A 20432-nucleotide genomic window follows, 5' to 3' on the forward strand; every position below is an offset into this window, starting at 1 on the left:
CTTGGATCAATCAAGTCTTAGCTTGTAATAATACACCATAATTTATTTGTTGATTGTATTTTAATTAATATGAATCTGCAAAGTAACTATTTAATAAATGTTGTAGAGTAAAAAGTACAATATTTTCCTCTGAAAAAATGGAAATACTCAAATAAACACAATTACCTCCAAATTGTACTTTTGTCTAGTGACTGGTTCTCAAATGTGAGTTTATAGTGACTTTACATGACTTAATTTAATCTGCTACAGTAGTGGGACTGGATGTTTCTGTGATCCTTACATATCTCCTTATGTATTACTGTATTATACCTATAAATGACTGGCTATTTATAATGATGTTTACAATTATGTCTTATACCGTCTCTTTATTTTATGATATAGTTTAGACACGACAATCTTTCTACATAACACAGAAATGTTCCTAATTACTCTAAAAAGTGGCTAAAACTATTAAGACAAGACGTCTTGATTAACATGATTTCTAATAGCAAAGGTTTACAACTTCTGTTCAGACAATAGGAAGAAAATCATGTCCTGCTAGTTCACCAGTAGTTAATCCACACAGTTCATTGTGTTTTTAGATCAATGCTGCCATCTGGTGGTTGAACTGAGGCAGAGCATGTTTAGGTCAGTGGGAGCCTTTGACCTCACTGGTTCCAGTTTGGTGCCCCAGCTGTGTCTGAGTGAGAAGAGGGATAGTTATTATTACCCTGATTAGACAAGAAATAGGTTAAACTAAGTTTGTACAATACAAATGAATGGAAGTCATGTTATTTTTCTTAAAATGACAGGGCCCGTACTTACCCCAACTTTAAAAACTAAACCAAAACAGCCAAAATGTCACTTTGTTATTGGACATGATGTCACAATTTGTAGTTTTCATATGTACAAAATTGAGCCAATGGTCATCAGAATATGTTTATAATGTTCATGTTTTCCTGCAGACATATCAATCTCAGTGCCAAACTATGTAAAAGATGAAATCTCCAATCAACTGAGACCTTGTTGTCAACCTCATCATCATTTTTTTTTTTTTTTTTTTTTAAAGAAAAAGGCTTTAATTGAACTAAAAAACATATTAAGCTCTCTAGGAGAAATTATATTCCACTAACAGCTGTTGAAGAAGGGAGGCTAGATCATCCAAATTCACTTTAATTTATAAAGCATTTTCTCCTGCTTTGGTCAGTTAACACAAACTTTTTAGTCATGAAATAATTCTACTGCAGTATTTCTTTTAATACAAGACTTAATCGTTTGATATTTGAATGTTATTATTGATGTTAGACTAGTTTTTACAAGCTGTCTGATAACCTTTGACAAGGATCAATAGGACATTACTCTTCACTCTTACTCATTATGGATTTATTGGCCTGTAGATATAATTCTGGCCTGTTTTCCTGCCTGCTCTGCCTCCATAATGCTGATTAAAGCCATCAGATGAAAATCACACTCTCAGTCGGCAGAGACCTGCTGACTCTGCACTTCTCTCTCGCGCCTCCTGCGTTCATTAATAAACTAATTGGCCATTTTGTTTCGCATTAGCGTTGTGTGTTCAGCTAATCTGTCCCACTTAAATACTTGGAAAATTTCACCCCATTATAACGAGATGGGAAAAGTAGCACATCGCTGCGTTTGTGCCACCTGCGTGAGAAGTGGGGTCGTTTAGCCACCTGTACGGCTGCAGCTCCTCCACCGGCTGCAGCTCCTCAGCATAAACAAACATCCACATTTGAACAGGGCCTACTTATCGGCTGTTTTTATGACTAAAAGTAGTTTTTTAACCATTTTATGGCGCTAAACCCTTGTATAAAACTAGAATTTGAAGTGTATACCACTATGACAGCCAAACTATATCCATAATATCCCATATGAGCGATACAGGAACACTTTAGTGATGCTATAAGAGATAAAATATCGTTAAAATAGCATAAAACAAAAGCTACCCTTATTTAGTGATTCATTATTTGGGGATAAAATAGGGTAATGGTGGTAAAAACTCATTTCAGACGGAGTGTTTTGCCTAAAAGACGCGTCGTGGATGAATTACGCGTCATTTTGGGAACCGGTAAATTCCCGGTGAGTCAGCTGCACCTCCAGCCCTCCCAACATGCTTTATGTTCGGACTTTTACTCGCTTCATGGTGTCTTCTCTCGGTGAGAACCTTGTTTGTGAACAGGAACTGCAGTTTCCTACGTTTTTTCAAAAGAACGAGTCTGTTCTCCAGCAACACCAGGATGACCACTTCACTTCAGGAGAGCTCTTCCAGTCAGAGCCCGTGTCAGAAGTCATTGTGCATCTCAAATGCGGCTCTTTCACGGCGACACAAAGGGCAGCTCCTACTTCAAACGCTTGTAATGAAAGCTAATGACTATTAGATGGAGTAGAGGGGCTTTGGCCTCTGCAAATAAAATGCAAAGGAGGATTTTTTTTTTTTTTTTTTTTTTTTTTTTTTTACAATCGCCTGCCCTAAAACGCACGTTGGTCAAATGAAGTGCACTCTCCCATTGGAGCGCAGGAGGTTATTGCTCTCCATGAGAACTTTCACACCTTCTCAGAGCTGCATTACAATCTGACGGTGAGGACCAGGGACTCATCTGAGTCATATGACCAGCAGCATTTCAATTTAGGAGGAAGAAACAGAGACTTGGAGCAGTTTTAAGTGTGTTTGTTGGTATTTAAAGACACAACTGAGTCATACAGACACATTTAAGATGATCATTTATTTGCTGGGAGTGCTGATAAAGTGATAAACATTCAGAAGTACGTCCTTCATTTTGTCATTTTACAATAAAGTACACATTAGAGCTGAAACAAATTTAAACAATTAGTCAATCGACAGAAATTGAATCTATTATCAATAATCAAGTTATCATGTCTGTCTTTTTTCAACCATTAGTGCCAAACATTCTCCATGGCTCCTATTTCTCTGTTGCTTTCCTTCATCATATATGATGGTAAAGTGAATATCTTTTGGTTTTGTTCAGACAAAACAAGCAGTTTCAATATGGTGCTTTAAGTTTTTGGAAAATTATAATGTGCATTTTTAACCATTTTCTAACATCTTATAGGAAATTAGCAGATTAATCAGTAATACAATAAATTGTTAGTTGCAGCTCTACATTAGTGCAACTAATATTGAAGAATGTATTGATTTGCTCCTCCTTTATCCCGGTGTTAACGCCTGTGAGCTGCATGCTTTGTGATTCTGACCAATTGCTAAAAAGCTGAATATCTATATTTATATTGTTTATAGCCTGTTGTCTTTTGCATTTACTCTGAGAATGAGGTCTTGTGTCCTGGTAGCATTTATCTGTGTGACTACATATTAATATTCTTTTAGTGTAACTACACATTCTTGCCTTAAAGGACAGGTTCACAGTTTTTCAAGTCTGTCTTGAAACAACAGTCAGGTGTCCAAATGAACACTGAAACAGGTTTTGCTTACTGTAATCATTCCTCCTGTTTATACTGACCATTAGATGATTCTCTCCAAATGTGCTTACAATTAGTAAGTGATGGGGGGACAAAATCCACAGTCCTAAAAGTTTATCTGAAGCTTATATGAGGCTTCAACAGTCTGAGTTTGTCAAATCAAGTGGATTTCTTCCACAGATGCAGTCTTTTTAGTAAAAAAATTCCATCTTTGTGTCTCGACGGACAGTATTTTCCTGTTCAGCTGCAGTGGAAGTAACAAAAAGACAGACTTTGGCACTAAAAACACTGTAAGTTTGAAAGATGTTGATATGATTTGACTTATTTGGACGACTGAAGCCTCATGTAAGCTTCAAGTAAACATTTTTTCACGGAAGGAGGACTGTGGATTTTGGCTCCCATCACTTACATTTTAAGTTATGAAGGGGTCACCTAATGCTCAGTATGATCAGGAGGAATGATTATGGCAAGAAAAACATGTTTCAGTGTTCATTTGGGCTTCTGCCTGGATAGTCATTTCAGATTTTTTGAGTGTGTCTAGACCAGAATTGCAGCACAATTTAGAGACAATATGAATCAAGATAACAGAAAATAGAGTACAATCCAGCATAGACACAATATAATACACCTATTGTCTCTGCTACCACAACACATTATTGTGTTTTAGTTGTGTAAAGGGCTGAAATGCAACTTATACAAGTTAATAAGAGCAACAAGTCAAGAGGCAAATGAAGATGTAACAGTTTCCTTTCATAAGGAGCTTCACTTCAGACCCTGAGGAGAGCTTTAAGAAACCCAGCCAGCGTTGGCCTGTTTCCAGCCGTTAAGGTGCCCTTTGCTAATTGAGACGATGAGCCCGGTGACCCCCGCCCCTCCCCTCTCCAGGACTCTCCAGGTTTTCCCAGGCCTCTGGCTGCTTCTTTCTGTCCCTCAATGGGATTACGTCGGGCTGTGGAGAGAGGAGAGGAGGGGGAGATCTGATTCCCGGCTGATCACATCAGAAACGGCTCTCTGGGGTTTTTACACAAATTCTGCTCCTTCAGCAGCACTGAGCGGAGGCACCGGGGGGGAGAGCAGACGGGGGGTGTCGGACCAGAGAAAGAGATCAACTCTGTTACTGTTTATTAAACTTCTCTCTTTGATTTTGTTATCTACTGTCTTCTGACCACTGCTTTGGAGTTTCTTTACACTTTTATGAGTTAATTTCAGCAGCAGTGAGAGAAGAAAAATCATTTCTATCTAAACCAACACAGAAGCAGCCATTAGTAAAGAGTTTTACAGTGAAAGTTTACTTTCTAAATCTTATATGATATGACTAAAATCACCTCTTCCTTTACATCTAACTGATCAGCTCTCTGCTCAGTTTCTCATCTGTTTTTAGTCAACTTATAAGAGTTTTTGCAGAGTGGATTTAATGTGCTGAGTTATGAATGAATACAGTTGTAGAAACAGGAGAAAAAAGAGCAGATTGAGCCTTTTTGTTGTGGTTTAGTTGTTCATTAAGTAAGTTTGCTTAGTTTGCCATTTCAACTTGTGACTTTTAAAAACAGTTTGTTGTTGTTCGGGTTGACAAATGATCACATTTAAAATGTCAGTGTGGATGGTTGAGACAGATTGTCAGTATTATACATAACATTACCTTTTTGATTATTCTCAATAAATCTCCTGTAGCACTGATTGCCATGAGACAGAGAAATATATGTATACATATGTCTAGATCTTTATATGGGTGACAAAGCAAAAGTAAAACCAGCAGAGTGTGTTAGTAAGGTGCACCATCAGCCTCCAGAACAGCTTCAATGATCCTTAACATAGACTCTCCAAGTCAACACCATCCCATTCTTCCAAAAGATATATAGATATATAGATATAGAGATATATAGATGTATAGATGTATAGATATAGAGATATATAGATATATAGATATATAGAGAGCGCTGTCTAGGTTGAGATCTGGTGGCTGTGAAGGCCACAGCATATGATTTACAACATTTTCATTCTCATTGAATCATTTGGTGACCCCTTGGTCCTCGTATGGAAGCTTTTGTATTTGTTATGTTTCTCCACTCGTTTATTGATGTTTTCCTTTAATTTCTCACCTGTCTGTATAAAAGTTATTTGTTGATAGTGTCCATTTTCTCCCTTATACCAGCACTGATTATGATCATTTACATCTTGATTCATTATTAAGTCTTCTGTTACATCGTATTATGAGTAAATTAGTTGATGTAGTCTGAAAAGGGGAGACTATTCAACAAACTACATTTACTCAAGTGCTGCTTTTGAGCCACTTGTACTTTGAGTATTTCCATTTTCTCCTACCTAATATTTCTACTCCAGTACCTTAAAGAAGTACACAACATTAATTTGGCAGCTGATACTTTGCTGAAAAATATTTTGCATACAAAACATGCGATCATCTCATTAAATATGATGCATTAATGTGGGTAAAACCAACAGGACCAATTTTTCTGCATGATTAGTGCTACTGCAGTAAATACTTTTGTACTTCTACTTAAGTAAGACTTTGAATGCAGGACTTTTACTTGTAATGGTGTATCTTTATATTGTTGTATTGCTACTTTAACTCAAGTAAAAGAGGTGAATATAAAAAGATTTTAGGATTAAAGAGATGGAAACCTCCGCTCTGTGTTCCCATCAGCCCTTCTTTGTTTAACGTGATGGAGTTAACCACAGGACAGGAGTTTCAGGTTGACCACCCCAATTAGCTGCTCTGATGGACTAATTTGCTACATCCCAATCCTTTATAAATGCTGTCGTCTCTCCTGTTTTATCCCTCATGTCTGCCAGGCAGGCTTCGGCAGACAGCATGGGTCCCTTTCCGCCTGGAAGGAAAGACGTGGAGTTTCAATAGAGCAGAGACAGGACACCTGCCGTCGGAGGGTGGGCGTGTGGGAGTCCTGTCCATTGAGAAGCAGTGAGAACAGGCGTATTGACCATTTAAACAGATTAAACAGTGAGACCCAGCTCTCTAGCCCTGAGACAGACTGACCCCTACCACCCTGGGTTACAGATATCCCAGCTAATCCCCGAGCTGGTTATTTATTTGCTTAGCTTAATCAGAGGGGAACCAGAGTCTGTCCCAGACTTCAAGCATAAACTGATCAAACCCTGGAGGAAATGTCTTTTCCACGTCTCCATCATCTTCAAACTGGGCTCAGAGTGGGATGAGAGTAGTAATAAATGGAGGTCAAAGGGCATGATGATGATTTCATAGAGAGGAGGCAGATTAAGAAATGCTCACATTTATCATCAGGCTAATATTCAGTTATAATCAGAGTTGTAAAAGTCTCATCTGGCTGTTCAGTGAGTTGTTTTCCATTTTGAGAATTAACTATTCTCCTAATTTGTGAAAACTTTCTTGAAATTTAGATGTAGTTGTCTAACAATGGGCAAAATCAAGTGTGTGCTTCTGATATGTAGATGTAAACCTGCGATATCTGTGGAAATTTCAAATGCAGAGCGTTTCATCCGTTGAGAAGAAAATCAAAGAATCACTTGAACTCGCTTTAAATCTCTAGTTTTAAGGTGGATTTAAGTGATGGACAGTGTGTGAGATTCTTTGTTTTGTTCACTCCTGCACAAGACTTTGAAATTTAAGTTTCTTCTTCTGAAATCTTTCTAACACTCAGTGTCTGAAGGTAAATGAAGCAACAGGACACATTTGCCATTAATGTCATAAAATATATTTCTGAAAATTTCATTCAAATGTACAAAAAAACTGAACACATGAACTCATCAAAGAGCAATAAATGTAGAAAATTAAATATATAACTATACATCTATTAAATATTCATAGTTGGAGACATGAGGCCTCCTTTCTCAGCTGTATGTACAAAATGTCTTTTCAAAAAGTCCAGTGATGCTGTTGATCAACAGTGGTCAGTGGAGTCATCAGACACGTCGATATCCACATCTGATGAGTCGGAGAACTCCTCATCGTCATCGCCTTCATCTCTGTGGCCTTGGGATCCGGGGCTTTTAGGCGGAGCAGCCAGGCCCAGTTTGGCCAGCTTGGCCTGCTGCTGCTCCAGACTCTGTTTGCGCCACTTGATGCGTCGGTTCTGGAACCAGACTTTGACCTGGAGACAGCAAATAAGATGCACATTAGAGATATTGCAGCACATTTCAGGGCTTCAGGTTTTTAAGGCTACATTTTAAAAGCCTAAAATTCACATATTCAGTATTTTTCTGTTTACCTGAGCTTCTGTCAGCTGTAGAGCAGAGGCAAGGAGGAACCTCTCCGATCCGACCATGTACTGCTGCCGTGCGAACTCCTTCTCCAGCCGGGACAGCTGCTCGCTGGTGAAACTGGTGCGCATCCGTTTGGACTTCCCACCTTTGGTTTTGAACGAATGAAGGCCTGCGTTGACTTTGGACATTGACGCTGCAAAGAAGAAAAATGAAACGTTTAATCACATTGTCGCATGTTTAGGGTGTAATTCCTGACATTTAGACACATCTTGCACCGATAGTTCCACCAAATAAAAAACTCAATTTACCTTGTGCGTAAAATGCTCCACGGCACGATGACTGGTAGGTGAAAGGCGGGCAACAGTAGACAGAGTATCCAGGTTGCGTGTGGACCGCTGAGTGCAACATGTTTGGTGAGTAGACGTAAGGTGCTGGTGCTATCGGTAAGCTCATGTGCCCGGTGAGAGGGAGGACCTGTGCTGCTGGTTGATATTTCACTCCGCACTGAGTGGGACTCGTCCGGCCGCTGGTTGTGTCGTCCGGCTTGGCGAGCAAAGCATCAATAGTGAAAGATTTTCCACTGGGAGGCTTCGTTGAAGATAAGCACTGGTTTCCCTGGTACTGTGGGTACAGAGATGCTGGTGCGTAATTACGCACAGAGTATCCATAAGCTCCGACTGGTCTGTTCGGTACCTGCATTCTCTCAGATGTTTAAAAAAAAGTGGAAAAAAGAAGATGTCGAAAGTCTTTGCGGGAATCAAGTTGTTGCTCCAAGTGCAGCAGAGACGTGAATGATGGTCCTCTGCGGAGACTCCTCATTTATACTCTGGCCGGACACAGAGGTGTCAACAGCCCCCCATCGATCCTTTGTCTTTCTAAGTAGCAGATGAGAGAAACGAACATCCCGACAACGTATCCAATTAATTGGTGGAGTAGTACAAGCTGGGATTGTCAAACATCCTAACCCTTTGAATGACAAGGCTTTTGAAGAGTCGTGGGGGCAGGGAACTCGGAGATTTACTGGGCTACAAATTCTTGCAAGGATCTTAAGTCCAAATGTAATCATTACCGCTGGGAAAGCCTTGATGTTACCAAATCATCTTATTTGGACCCTTTAAGTCCTGCCTGGCCGACAGATGCTTTAAGCAGCGTGACAAGTAGCTTCACAATTGGAGGCCGACTTCAAACTACAATTTACAGAGACTCTACTGTGTTGATTTAGTTTGACTCCTTTGTGTCTGCTTATTTTTTCCCCCCAAACATTTTGTCCAATTTAGGCATATTCAGTGCTTTAACTTGTATTTGTCTCAACTAGTTGTGACTGAAGAATCACTCCTGTATGTAAACAGTCCATAATGTTTTTCCTGTATAAAATGAATGCGCTCTGTTTCCAAAGTGTGTCTTTTAACAGCAGCGGTGTCGCTCTTAAAATTGAATAACTGCTCTGCGTAATTGAGGCGTCAAATTCAGCGGGTCGGGTGTGGTGACAGAATGGTGCTGCTGGTTTTACCAACTGCAACTCCACTAATCTAAGTCACTGCGTTAATCCACAGGTTGATCCATCCTTTGAATATAGTCTCTCTGACTGGGAAAGGCCTCTGGTTGATTCCTAAAAAACAAGCAGGGACTAGTTAGTCTAAAGCCTTAAATCTGACGGTGGATTTATTTATTGTGTAGAAATACAAAATGTGTTGTGATGTAAATGAAAGCAGGTCTCATTATAGGCTACTTAAAGTCTATAAAGACTGTCACCAACTCTGCCATTTGATCAAAACTTAACATTTACGCGTATATTCTGTTCATCATGTTCATCATGTTGGATTATCTGCGTTTGAATTTGATCGTTATTGGAAAATCTGAAATGTATTTTTCACAGGAAATAATGACCTAAAACTGTATTTTTTTTTTTCTTTTATCGGCTCCTCATTAGAGGTTTAAAGATGAAGCGCTGCGCGGCTTCTTTAAAGGAAGTGATTTTCTTTCTTACACTACCCGCAGACAAAGGCATCATCTCTTTCAACTTGGATTATTGCCAGCTCTGCAAACTTTCCAGGCTCATTTCCATCATTTGGAAGTGGCGGAGAGCGTCTCCCGAGCCTTAAGTAACTGTTAAAACACATTTAAACACCGAGGCGAAGCGCTCATTCCCTTTGACCTCCGAGCGTTTTATTTATTCTCTTTAGCTGACACTAGAATGTCTAATGAAGAGGGCAAACACAGACTTTCTTGACGTTGCCTGAACAATAAAGGACGACTCTTCTGATGCCTCTACGACCGGACCACCCACCCCAGGGCCGGTGTTTGCTGGCGTGCACTGCTGAAAATCTCTGTCTTGACAAGTCATTTAATTCACATTGAGTCTTGAAACCCTTTTAAACAAAGGAGGGTTTCTAATCCAAGTACTTTTTCATTGAATAAGGTTGAATGTTTCAAGATATTCTACACGTTTCAGAATATTTTATTAGGAGAAACTAATCAAAACCAGAGAAATGATCTCAAACTTTTCACACTTGTGTGATTTTCACATCAAATGGGAAAAGCTGAAGATGAAAAGCACATTCTCAGCCTCCATCAGTCATTCTTTCTGCATCCCCTGACATGTCTTTACTCCCAGAACAGACACTTTTTTCATGATATTAGGAATGAAACCTCCAATAACTTCCATCTCAGTGTCCCCCTGATGCTGCAGGAGAGAAGGCAGCATGTCCTCCTTGTGTATTGGAGCCAGACAAGGAATACACGGACCATTGTCCTAGAGAGTGTCCTCTTTTCATAGTCATAGCCTGAGAGGAGAAAGAGGCTGAAGGGCTGCTCTCTAATAGCTCGATGGGCCATCCTGCACAAATGAGGCTCTCACTAAAAGCTTGAAACTCCCCAGCAGCACTTTATTCATTCAGTATCTGTGGTGGGTTACATGGTCAAGCTCATTATTTTTTTGTCACCTCTTGGTATTTATTTTACCTCTGGGAATGGTGCAGAACTTTAACATTTAAATATGTGACTTTTCCTAAAGTAACACTCTGCACAAACCAAAGTACAGTTATAAAACTACATAAATTATAGTTTTGTATTTATTACTTAAATTGACAGCTAGTTTGCGTGTTCTTACTTACTCAAGATTGTTTTTTTGCACACTGTAGTATATAAACAAAAATAAGTCTTTTTGTATTTGTTTGATATTAAAGGATACAGAAAGATTTGTATATACAACTCAGTTAAACCCTTAAAAAGTTCAATGATAAAAGAGAAAATGATATAAAAGAGAACTTTTAGCAGCTCTGACAGATGTAATTTAACATCCTGTTGAAGTGCAACTATCAAGCGAGCAAGTAATTCCCTATTTTATAATAATTTCACAGTTTGTCCCGATGACCATTTTGCCATTTAACTTTGCTCACATTCTCATATTTTACATGTGAAACCTTAAAATAGTGGCTCTTATCTACAGCAAGGTGCCAATCCAACAGTTCATTAAAAACATATTGTGAGGACTATAAAGATCAAAGTCATGACCTCCAAACAACTGATGCTACACATATTCTTATAGTTATGGTATATGACAGAGAAGTGAGAACCAGGAGAAACGAGAGCGACAGTAGCTCAGTTCACACATGATTGAATGAAACAAAAGCACAGAGAAACACTGTCATCATTATTATTATTGAGGTGAAAGGGGATAGTTTTCTCACCTGCCCGACACATTTAACAGGCACTGTAATCTCAGCCTTTCCTGTCCACGCACATCCATCGCTAATGAGTTTATGAAGCCATTTACAGAACGATCCAGAACGGCCTGCCTCTGTCACCTTGCTGCTGGGACTGAGGGGTCATTACAGGGACCTGCTGGGCCTTGGCCCTCACCTTGACTATGAATGGGAGTCCGGTAAAAAGGCCAGGTATGGTCTGTCTGGCTCCAATACACATCCAGTCTCTGCTGTGTGCTGATACATGTGTGGCTGAGTCTTGTTTCAGCAGCAATAATGAACCTGATTGGACCTGAAGTTACAACTGAAACACCTGCTGGATAAAAAACACACAAACTGTTTTTAAAATGAGTTTCTGAGTATTTTCCTTCTCACTATGTCTTTCTCTGATTTCTTGAAACAGGTTAAGCAGCCACTATATTCAAAAATATACTTTGAACCTCTTTAGACAAGGTGGCAGACATCACAAGCAAGGTGCACTAACTGTAAATGAAATGCTATCTGCATACACTCAACAAGCACTTTATTAGGAACACCTGTGCAATATAATGCAATCCAACACAACAGCTCTGCTTTAAATTCTACTTTTACGAAGTTTATACACTTTCAGTTTTTGTTGACATTGTCAGAAAGGTGATGATTCTACTTTATATTTATTAAATTACAATTATATTTTTGGGACACTTTTCAATATATATTTATGTAGACTCCATAACAATGTTTATATGAATCACCTGGTCTTCTATTTTTTTCTAATTGGGTAAGAAAAAATGACTTTCCATGTTGTCATTGAAAGAAAATCCCCTACTTTCTTCTACCTTGATAACTCACTCAACACCTACACTCATATGTACCAAAACAATCCGAAAACATGTCTGAACACGCAAACTATGTACAGTCTACTGTATGTCCAGCTGTTTCATCGTGGCTCCATAATTATGTAAATGAAACATTTCTTTTCATGTTATATGACTTTCTTTCACAGTTTTTACATCACAGATACACAAAATGCATTTTTAAAGAAATCATTGCTGTCACAGTTTTTCCAGACATGTCCAGTACAAGTCTCAAGTCCTTGAGGGCCAAGCGAACAAATTGCAAATCATTTGCAAGTCTTTTAGGTCTTTGAATGTTGACCATTACAATGTGACGGCATTTGAAACTTGCCTTTCAAAGCTGTGTTAGTGGTGTTTTTACAAAGCTGAAACTAGAACAAAACTGTACAGACTTGAATCTCTTTAATGAGTCTCATGTAAGACAGATCTTAAAGCAATCAAGTCCAAATCAAGTCTCAAGTTTTTGACTTTTGATATTTGGCTTGACTTGGATTTGGAAAACTGCATCTCCATGACAACTGAGCAAATTAATCTGTCAAGGAAGGCTTTGACTTTTGTTGACTTTTGCTCCAGTAGAGCTGCAACAAAGTCCATCAACAGAAAGTTAATCTGCAACGATTTTGATAATCAAATAATCGTTTAAGATTTTTTTTTGAGCAAAAAGAGCACAATTTCACTGGTTCCAGCTCCCCAAATGTGAATATTTTGTGGTTTCTTTAGTCTTTGACAGTAAACTGAATATCTTTGAGTTGTGGACTATTGTGAACAAGACAAGACATTTGAGGACTTCGACAGCTTTGGGAAACAATGATCAACATTTTCCACCATTTTAATTGTGGACTCTGTGCACCCTGTTGCAGCCCTGGACTCAAGTCAAGTCTCAAGTCTACAGCTCTGTTAAAAATACCTTACAAACTTGATAATTAGCACCTCATTAGCAATCAGCAGTTCTTGCGTCATGTACTGTGACTGCATGTGGTTAATTTCACAGTACAGCACTGAAACTTAAGGTGATGAGAGAGAGAAGTGTGAGTTTATATCTCTCCACCAATCTTCTCAAAACTCTGCAGTTCTGCTCTGTTTTCTGTAAGATGGGCGACTGTTAGACCTGGTGTCTGTCTATTTATCTGTGAATACACTGAGCATGTTTTAGTTATAGTAATGTAACTTTATGTACAGTATATATCAAGTAGAGACAAGCTGAGAAAACCGGTTAAACATATGGGTAGTGAAACAATATTTTTTACAACCTTGAATTGTTCCATAATAGTATTTTCAGTGATTATTATTAAAGATTCATACATTTACAGTCCATTCAGAAAGTTTTCAGACACCTTCCCTTTTTTCACATTTTGTTAGGTTGCAGCCTGATGCTAAAATCATTTAAAGGAATTTTTCCCTGCATCGTTCTACTCTCAATACTCCATAATGACAATTGCAAATTAATTAAAAAGGAAAAACTGAAATATCACATTGACATAAGTATTCAGACCCTTTGCTATGACACTGGAAATTTAGCTCAGGTGCCTTCCATTTCTCTTGATCATCTCTGAGATGTTTCTACACCTTGACTGGAGTCCATCTGTGATAAATTCAATTCATTGGACATGATTTGGAAAGGAACACACCCGTGTGTATAAGGTCTCATAGCTGATGATGCATATCAGAGCAAAAACCAAGCTATGAGGTCGAAGGAACTGCCTGCAGAGCTCGGAGACAGGATTGTGTTGAGGCACAGATCTGGGGAAGGCTACAAAAAATGTCTGCTGCATTGAAGGTTCCCAAGAGCACAGTGGCCTCCATGAGTCTTAAATGGAAGAAGCTTCTTAAAGCTGGCCACTCAGCCAAACTGAGCAATCAGGGGAGAAACTTCCAGAAGGACAATCATCACTCCACTGATCTGTGCTTTATGCCAGAGTGGCCAGATGGATGGCCAAGACAACACAGGAGTGGCTTAGAGACAACTCTGTGAATGTCCTTAAGCGGTCCAGCCAGAGCCCTGACTTGAACCTGATTGAACATCTCTGGAGAGGCCTGAAAATGGCTGTCCACGGACAGTCCCCATCCAACCTGACAGAGCTAGAGAGGATCTGCCGAGAAGAATGACAGAAAATCCTCAAATCCAGGTGTGCAAAGCTTGTCGCTTCATACCCAAGAAGACTCGCTGTAATCACTGCCAAAGATTCTTCAACTAAGTCCTGAGTAAAGGGTCTGAATACTTATGTCAATGTGATATTTCAGTTTTTTCTTTCTAAATTTGCAAAAAACTTCTAAAATCATGTTTTTGCTTTGTCATTATGGGGTATTGACTGTAGATTGATTGGGGGGGGATGAATTTAAATGATTTTAGCATCAGGCTGCAACATAACAAAATGTGAAAAAAGTGAAGGAGTCTGAATACTTTCTAAACTCACTGTGTATAGGTGCCTGTGTCATTTTCTTACAATTTGGGTTTCTGTTAGTTTTATACTTAAGTTGATATTGTTGCTATAATTTGTGGTGAAAGCAATGATTCAATTTCTGTTGGGTAATGACAGTTTCAAAGGTGCTAAACAAAGACCAAAATAAATGCATAGAAAGTCAGAAAAAATATCTCCAGAGGGTTTACAGTGTTAGCTAAATCGTTAAAATGTGAAATGAATCGACTAATTCCGGCATTGAAAACTGTCTCTTTTGCATGTCACTATGCAGATTTTGTGTGTTTTTCATTTGCACGTGGCAGGAGGGAGGACCTCCAGTCACTGCAGCCCTGTTCTCCAACTAAGCAGCCATTAGCATCGACACCAGTGCTGTGAATTGCTACTGTACGAGCCGCTCTCCTCTGGGCTAATAGTGGCTACTTAGGCATAGAAAGTCCTCCATCCATTCACAGAAATGACTGTCCAGGTCATTACCAACTTAATGAGGGATTAACTTTCTCTCTGAACAGTATCTGTTGACTGTCCCGTCCTGGGAACGGAGCATGAGTGTATTCGAGCTGTCTGACACTAAATACAGGCCGGCACACCACCACGACCTGCAGTAACAGCTTGATTTATACAGAAAAAAATCAAGTTGACCAGCTGCTTTCTGCCATCAAAAAGCAGTGGATTCAATGAGTTATTTGTATTAAAAAATCTTCAATAAAAACAGACTGATCTGAACAAAGCAGTATTTCAGTAATTTTATAGGGTAGCTTCCTTTTCAAGACAGATTTTGATAAACTGGTACTTCCGTGTTGTCTCTCAGATGATGGACGGGATTATTGGACGTTTAGATAAGTAAGGGTGGTACAGGATAGCAAATTAAGAGAAAAAAAGAGTATCCACACACTGCATGATGGTGCCCAAACTTTATAAGATGGGACAAGCAACATTTCAATCCTTCTGCCTGATGCAAATCCAGTGGAGTCAAAATATTGCCTGTTAAAGGAATAGTTTGACCTTTTTGGAAATCTGCTTATTTGGTTTCTTGCTGAGAGTACAAGATGAGATCAAGTTAGATGAAATTCTCATGTCTGTACACTAAATATGAAGCTAGATACCAAACAGTCAGTTTAGCTTAGCATAAAGACTCGAAACAGGGGGAAACAGCTAGCTTGGCTCTGTCCAGTTCCAATAAAAATCAGCATAGTCTGTACAAAAACTTAAGTGTAAAATTGGCAAGTTGAGGTTTTACGGGGGTTTCTGCACTGGAACAATTATTCTGAGCACCCAAAATTCCAGGAAATCACTGCATCCAGCCAAGAAATAGTCTGGCACATAACCCCTTGTAAAACTACAAATTATTGTCTTTACATTCTGCTTTTACACAGATTAGACAAATGTGATATAACATGAGCTTTAAAAGATGCTGGTAGGCGGATATTTTACTTTTGGACAGGTTCATGCTAGCTGTTTCCCCCTGTTTCATGTCTTTATGCTAAACTAAGCTAAACAGCTGCTTGCTGCAGCTTCTTATTTTCTATACAGACATGAGAGTCGTGTCAATCTTCTCACCTAACTCTCAGCAAGAAAGCGAGTAAGCATATTTCCAAAACTGTCAAACTATTCCTTTAGGTGTAATAAAGTTCAGGAGCCATAACTCAGTGTGCAGACAGTCTCTGTTTTTTCCAGTTATTGTTTTTTTTTTTTTTAAGGTTCAAGTTTCATGTTAATTGTCACACACGCTTCACAAATAGACAATGTATTTACAAATATTGGAATATTTTAAATTAGAGTAGAATAAAACTATCAAATTGATAATAAAATAGAACAAAGTATATAAAAGTAGCACTAAAGAAATGAAAACGGAAAAAAAACTTAGATTTACAAGGATTATACAGTTACGTGTAGTGTATATGCTACATATATATATACCTACAGGTTTTTACAGCATGTGGAAAATAAATGTAATATGCAAGTTATAGTGCAGTAAAGGTAAAGGTATAGTAAAACCCCTCAGGTAGTAGTGGGAGTGTGGGTGGTGCAAACGTACTGGTTTGCAAAGTGCATAAAAAGACCCAAAATAACAGAATATTTCAATATAACATATAGAAGAGTTTTCTTGTAAACTTTGGCTTTCTTTAACTTTTTTATGTCTTTACTGCATTAACATTTGTAGGTCACAAGTATTAATGGTTTGACTGGAAAGCTTATGAAGGAGTTCATTACGCAGTTTAACCTAAAATATGGTCACTGTCAGACTGTCAAACTGTTAGTATGTGGTCAGAAAAAGCGAAAGATTTGTTTTTTTTACATGGTAGATATCAAAATTTAAATGAAACTCAAAAATAATGACCAATGGTTTCTTGATAAATGCCAAAAATGTATATATGATGTCAACATTTCATGACTTTGCTGATCTGTGAAGCTGCTTTATGAAGGGTTGGGGGGGTGGGGGGGAGTGCTTCCCAGGTGCTTTGAGGAGTCTGTAGAGACACCCCCTTTAATGGAGGTGAGAATTGGAGGGTTGGACTTTAACACTTGACCTCTGTTTACACTTCCTGTGGGTGTCAGGGCTTGCCCATAAACCACTGCTTGCGGGGCTCTGCTGCATTGAAAGGAGACAGAGAAAGCGGTCGAGCACCCCGGCGCTGCGAGCTGAATGCACTGCTGCTCCTGGGCTGTGATTATTAGGACAGGCCATTTCCTCTCTTCACATTCTCTGTTTGCTTATATTACTGCCACACTTCCTCGACCCCCCACACACCTCCTCAGGCCTTTTATAGGAAAACGATGACAAACCTGCATATTCAACCTGACTGTTGCTCTCAGCCCCAGTCTGGCTGGTAATGAGGACTTAATGGATGTTTTCAGATAGAAAGTGAGGTGGGATGACTGTGACTCTCATTTTCTGTGTAACTTCCAACAAGAAAATGAGAATGTGTCTCTGTACCTGCTGTACACTTGCAGTTTGTGTGGAATCTGTGGTTGGATACCCTCCCAATTTCACCCTCCATCTCATCATTGAGTCTCTTTGTTCAACCTCCCAACCAGCAAAATTCAGAGTCTGAACATACGGCACAAATACACCGATAAACAACACAGAAAAAAAGTCAAGTGGAAGGCCTTAAATGTCACCATGTTCACGAAAAATGGCATAGAATTATTATATTTATATATATTATACATATCCTTCAGACTACAATTGTTTAAGTTGTCTTTCATCGTCATGGCAGATGTTCAGCCAGATACTGAGCTCATGCACATCTGCTCAGAAATTCCCGAGCAGACTCCTAAATAAGTCTCTAAAATATTTGGAATTATATAGATTTTATTTATTAAACTGTGCAATCACATTTTCACTCACTTTTATTTTCCAATATAGAGGTCTTAATGCTATTCCAAAACCTTCTTTAAACTGCCGAGGCTGCAAATCCTGTGGGAAAAATCTTTCATTTACTAATTTTAGTGGTTTGAGGGCTAGTCAAATGTAAATATATTGAGTCTAAAAACACTGGAATCAGTGCGAAATACAGGGAATGATCCCCAATGAGTACAAAAATACAAAATAGTGCCAGCTGATCTTTAACATGATGTAATTTATTTGACACAGAATAGACTTATGGGGTTGAAAATGCTAAACAAAACTGTTGACAATATAATATGAAAGTTGATTTGGCCTTCCTGGTTCTGGTCACCTGCAGGGTTTTTAGCTGCAGGTGATGAAAACAGTTTCTGTCACACTTGTAGAAAAGTCCAGCATGTACTGTTATTCCTCCGTGTTACAGGTTCATATCCCAGCATGCAGTTTGAATAGCTCTGATTTACTATTTTAAGGCCATGATATGTTGACTTCTTTTGGTCAGCCCGAACAGACAAGAGACATGAAAGTCACGTTCATGTTGAAACATGTCACTAGAAAGCATCAGAGGTTTATTTTCTGTAGTTGTTGTTCTTTCTGTCTTTTAACCTCATTAACTCCGTTAGGACACTAGCATCCACTAGTTGTCCTTCTCTTCATCTCTTGCTTCACTACATCACACCCCATGTGTTTCTGCCGTAATCAGAAAGACCTCATGTTGACAAAAAATATGGAGTCTCCAAATGTCCGTTTTGGAAATCTGCCTGAATCATTTCATAAAACAAGTACTGAATTGTCACACTTTGTGCTATTTTCTTCAAATTTGAGGCAGGTATTTACTGGTATTTTGTTTACAGCCCCACATTACCCACAGCCTTTGCAGACAAAGCAACAGGCTATTTTTAAAACTGGAAAAACATTTTTAAAGTATAGGTGCACAATTTTTCAAGTCTGTCTAAAAACAGCAGTCAGGTGCCCAAATGATCACTGAAAAAGGTTTTCCTTTCTGCAAATATTCCTTCAGATACACTCTGATTGTAAGTGATGGGGACCAAAATCCACAGCTTCATATTAGCTTCAGATAAACTTTCAAATACATTTTTGCACAGAAGGACGACTGTGGATTTTTGCCCCCATCACTCACACTGTAAGTGCATTATGAAGAGATCCTCTAATGTTCAGTATGAACAGGATGAATGATTACAGCAAGAAAATATTTCAGAGTTCATTTGGGCTCCTGACTGTTGCTTCGTAGACCTTCTGCTCTGTTTCTGTATCACCTTGAGTGTTTTTCACACTTTCACAAGAAACTTTAGGAGGTTTCCTTTCTTGAAAGACCTTGTTTATGCATATAGTCAATGTGGTTCAGGAGCTGCAGCCATTTTAATTTGGGTGTCTTTTTAGTTTTTGCTCCAAAATAGAGGTGGAATGGAAGACGTTAAAAATGAGAAAAATTAGACATAAATCTGTCTGCAAGTTGCTTTGTGTAATTATGATACAGCTTTAAAGACCCAGATGTCTAATTGTTCTGAGCACACAAATTACAAACTGTAGAGTTGAAGAGATGAAAAATAAGAGTTTTGTGGGTTTTCTCCACAGATGACTGAAAATCGAGGCCTGAAACAAACATTACATCTGGAAACAAACTTTTAACAGCAACAGAAAACATACTAAACACACTCAACTGTCAGATTTTTGTTGTTTTTATTTGAATTGTGCCTTTAAGTTGTTACTTACTCTCTCTTCAACAAGGGAGACCTGGCCAAAATGGCATAAAATGGGTAAAATAGGTAAAAACAAACGCAACTAACACCACAAAACAGGACTTGAGAGATACAAAAAGATCAAATTTGACTAAATAGAACAATTACATTCCTCCTGAAACATTTTTTGAATGTGATGCTTCAATCTCTAATTTGTAGGCACTTTGTCTAGAAGTTTATCTTGTAAATCAGCTCAGGTTTTAGGGTACAGAGTATGAAAATGGAGTTTTACCACGTTCAGAGTAGAAAATGAACCATCTAAATGATCTCATCTCTTGATGGTTTTCAGATTTCTATGTGAATCCAATGTCTTGTATGTATACTGTGTTTTCTGCTTTGAATAGATAGACCTGAGGTTTGTTGTATCCCCAGTGACGGAGGTTTACAGTCGTCCCACCTTAGCTGTAGTCTCTTGTGTGCGTCCATGAGCACAAGACAATCAGAGCCTCCAGCGAGCAGATCAAAGCGTCGGTCTCCTTGGAGAAACCCCAAACAAAGACAGATATGACTTTGTGGGCCGTGATGGACAATAATTAACACAGACAGCCCACCTAAAGGCACATTACACCTCACTTCCCTGTCTTTTAACTTATGCAAAGAGAGAGGGACACAGCAGCTAATTTAGTGTTTTTACAAGAGCAGACTGAGCACTTCAAACAAGACCACACACACACACGGGCTGACAGGTAGATACCAGAGCTGCTGAACATCTGCTGACA

General features: G+C 38.8%; 1 protein-coding gene and 1 long non-coding RNA gene across 2 annotated transcripts in view; one reads left to right on the plus strand and one right to left on the minus strand.

Moving 5' to 3' along the window:
• Positions 1–20432, plus strand: part of LOC137199541 (uncharacterized) — a 34880-nt gene that overhangs the window by 7331 nt on the left and 7117 nt on the right. The window lies entirely within an intron of this gene.
• Positions 7273–9869, minus strand: noto (notochord homeobox). Its single transcript, XM_067614280.1, has 3 exons — positions 7956–9869; positions 7653–7840; positions 7273–7535 (listed from the first exon to the last, which is right to left on the minus strand). The coding sequence occupies exons 1-3, from the start codon at positions 8344–8346 to the stop codon at positions 7326–7328; spliced, it is 789 nt and encodes a 262-aa protein (XP_067470381.1). The 5' UTR covers positions 8347–9869; the 3' UTR covers positions 7273–7325.

The sequence above is a fragment of the Thunnus thynnus genome, chromosome 16, assembly GCF_963924715.1.
Source record: "Thunnus thynnus chromosome 16, fThuThy2.1, whole genome shotgun sequence".
NCBI lineage: Eukaryota > Metazoa > Chordata > Actinopteri > Scombriformes > Scombridae > Thunnus > Thunnus thynnus.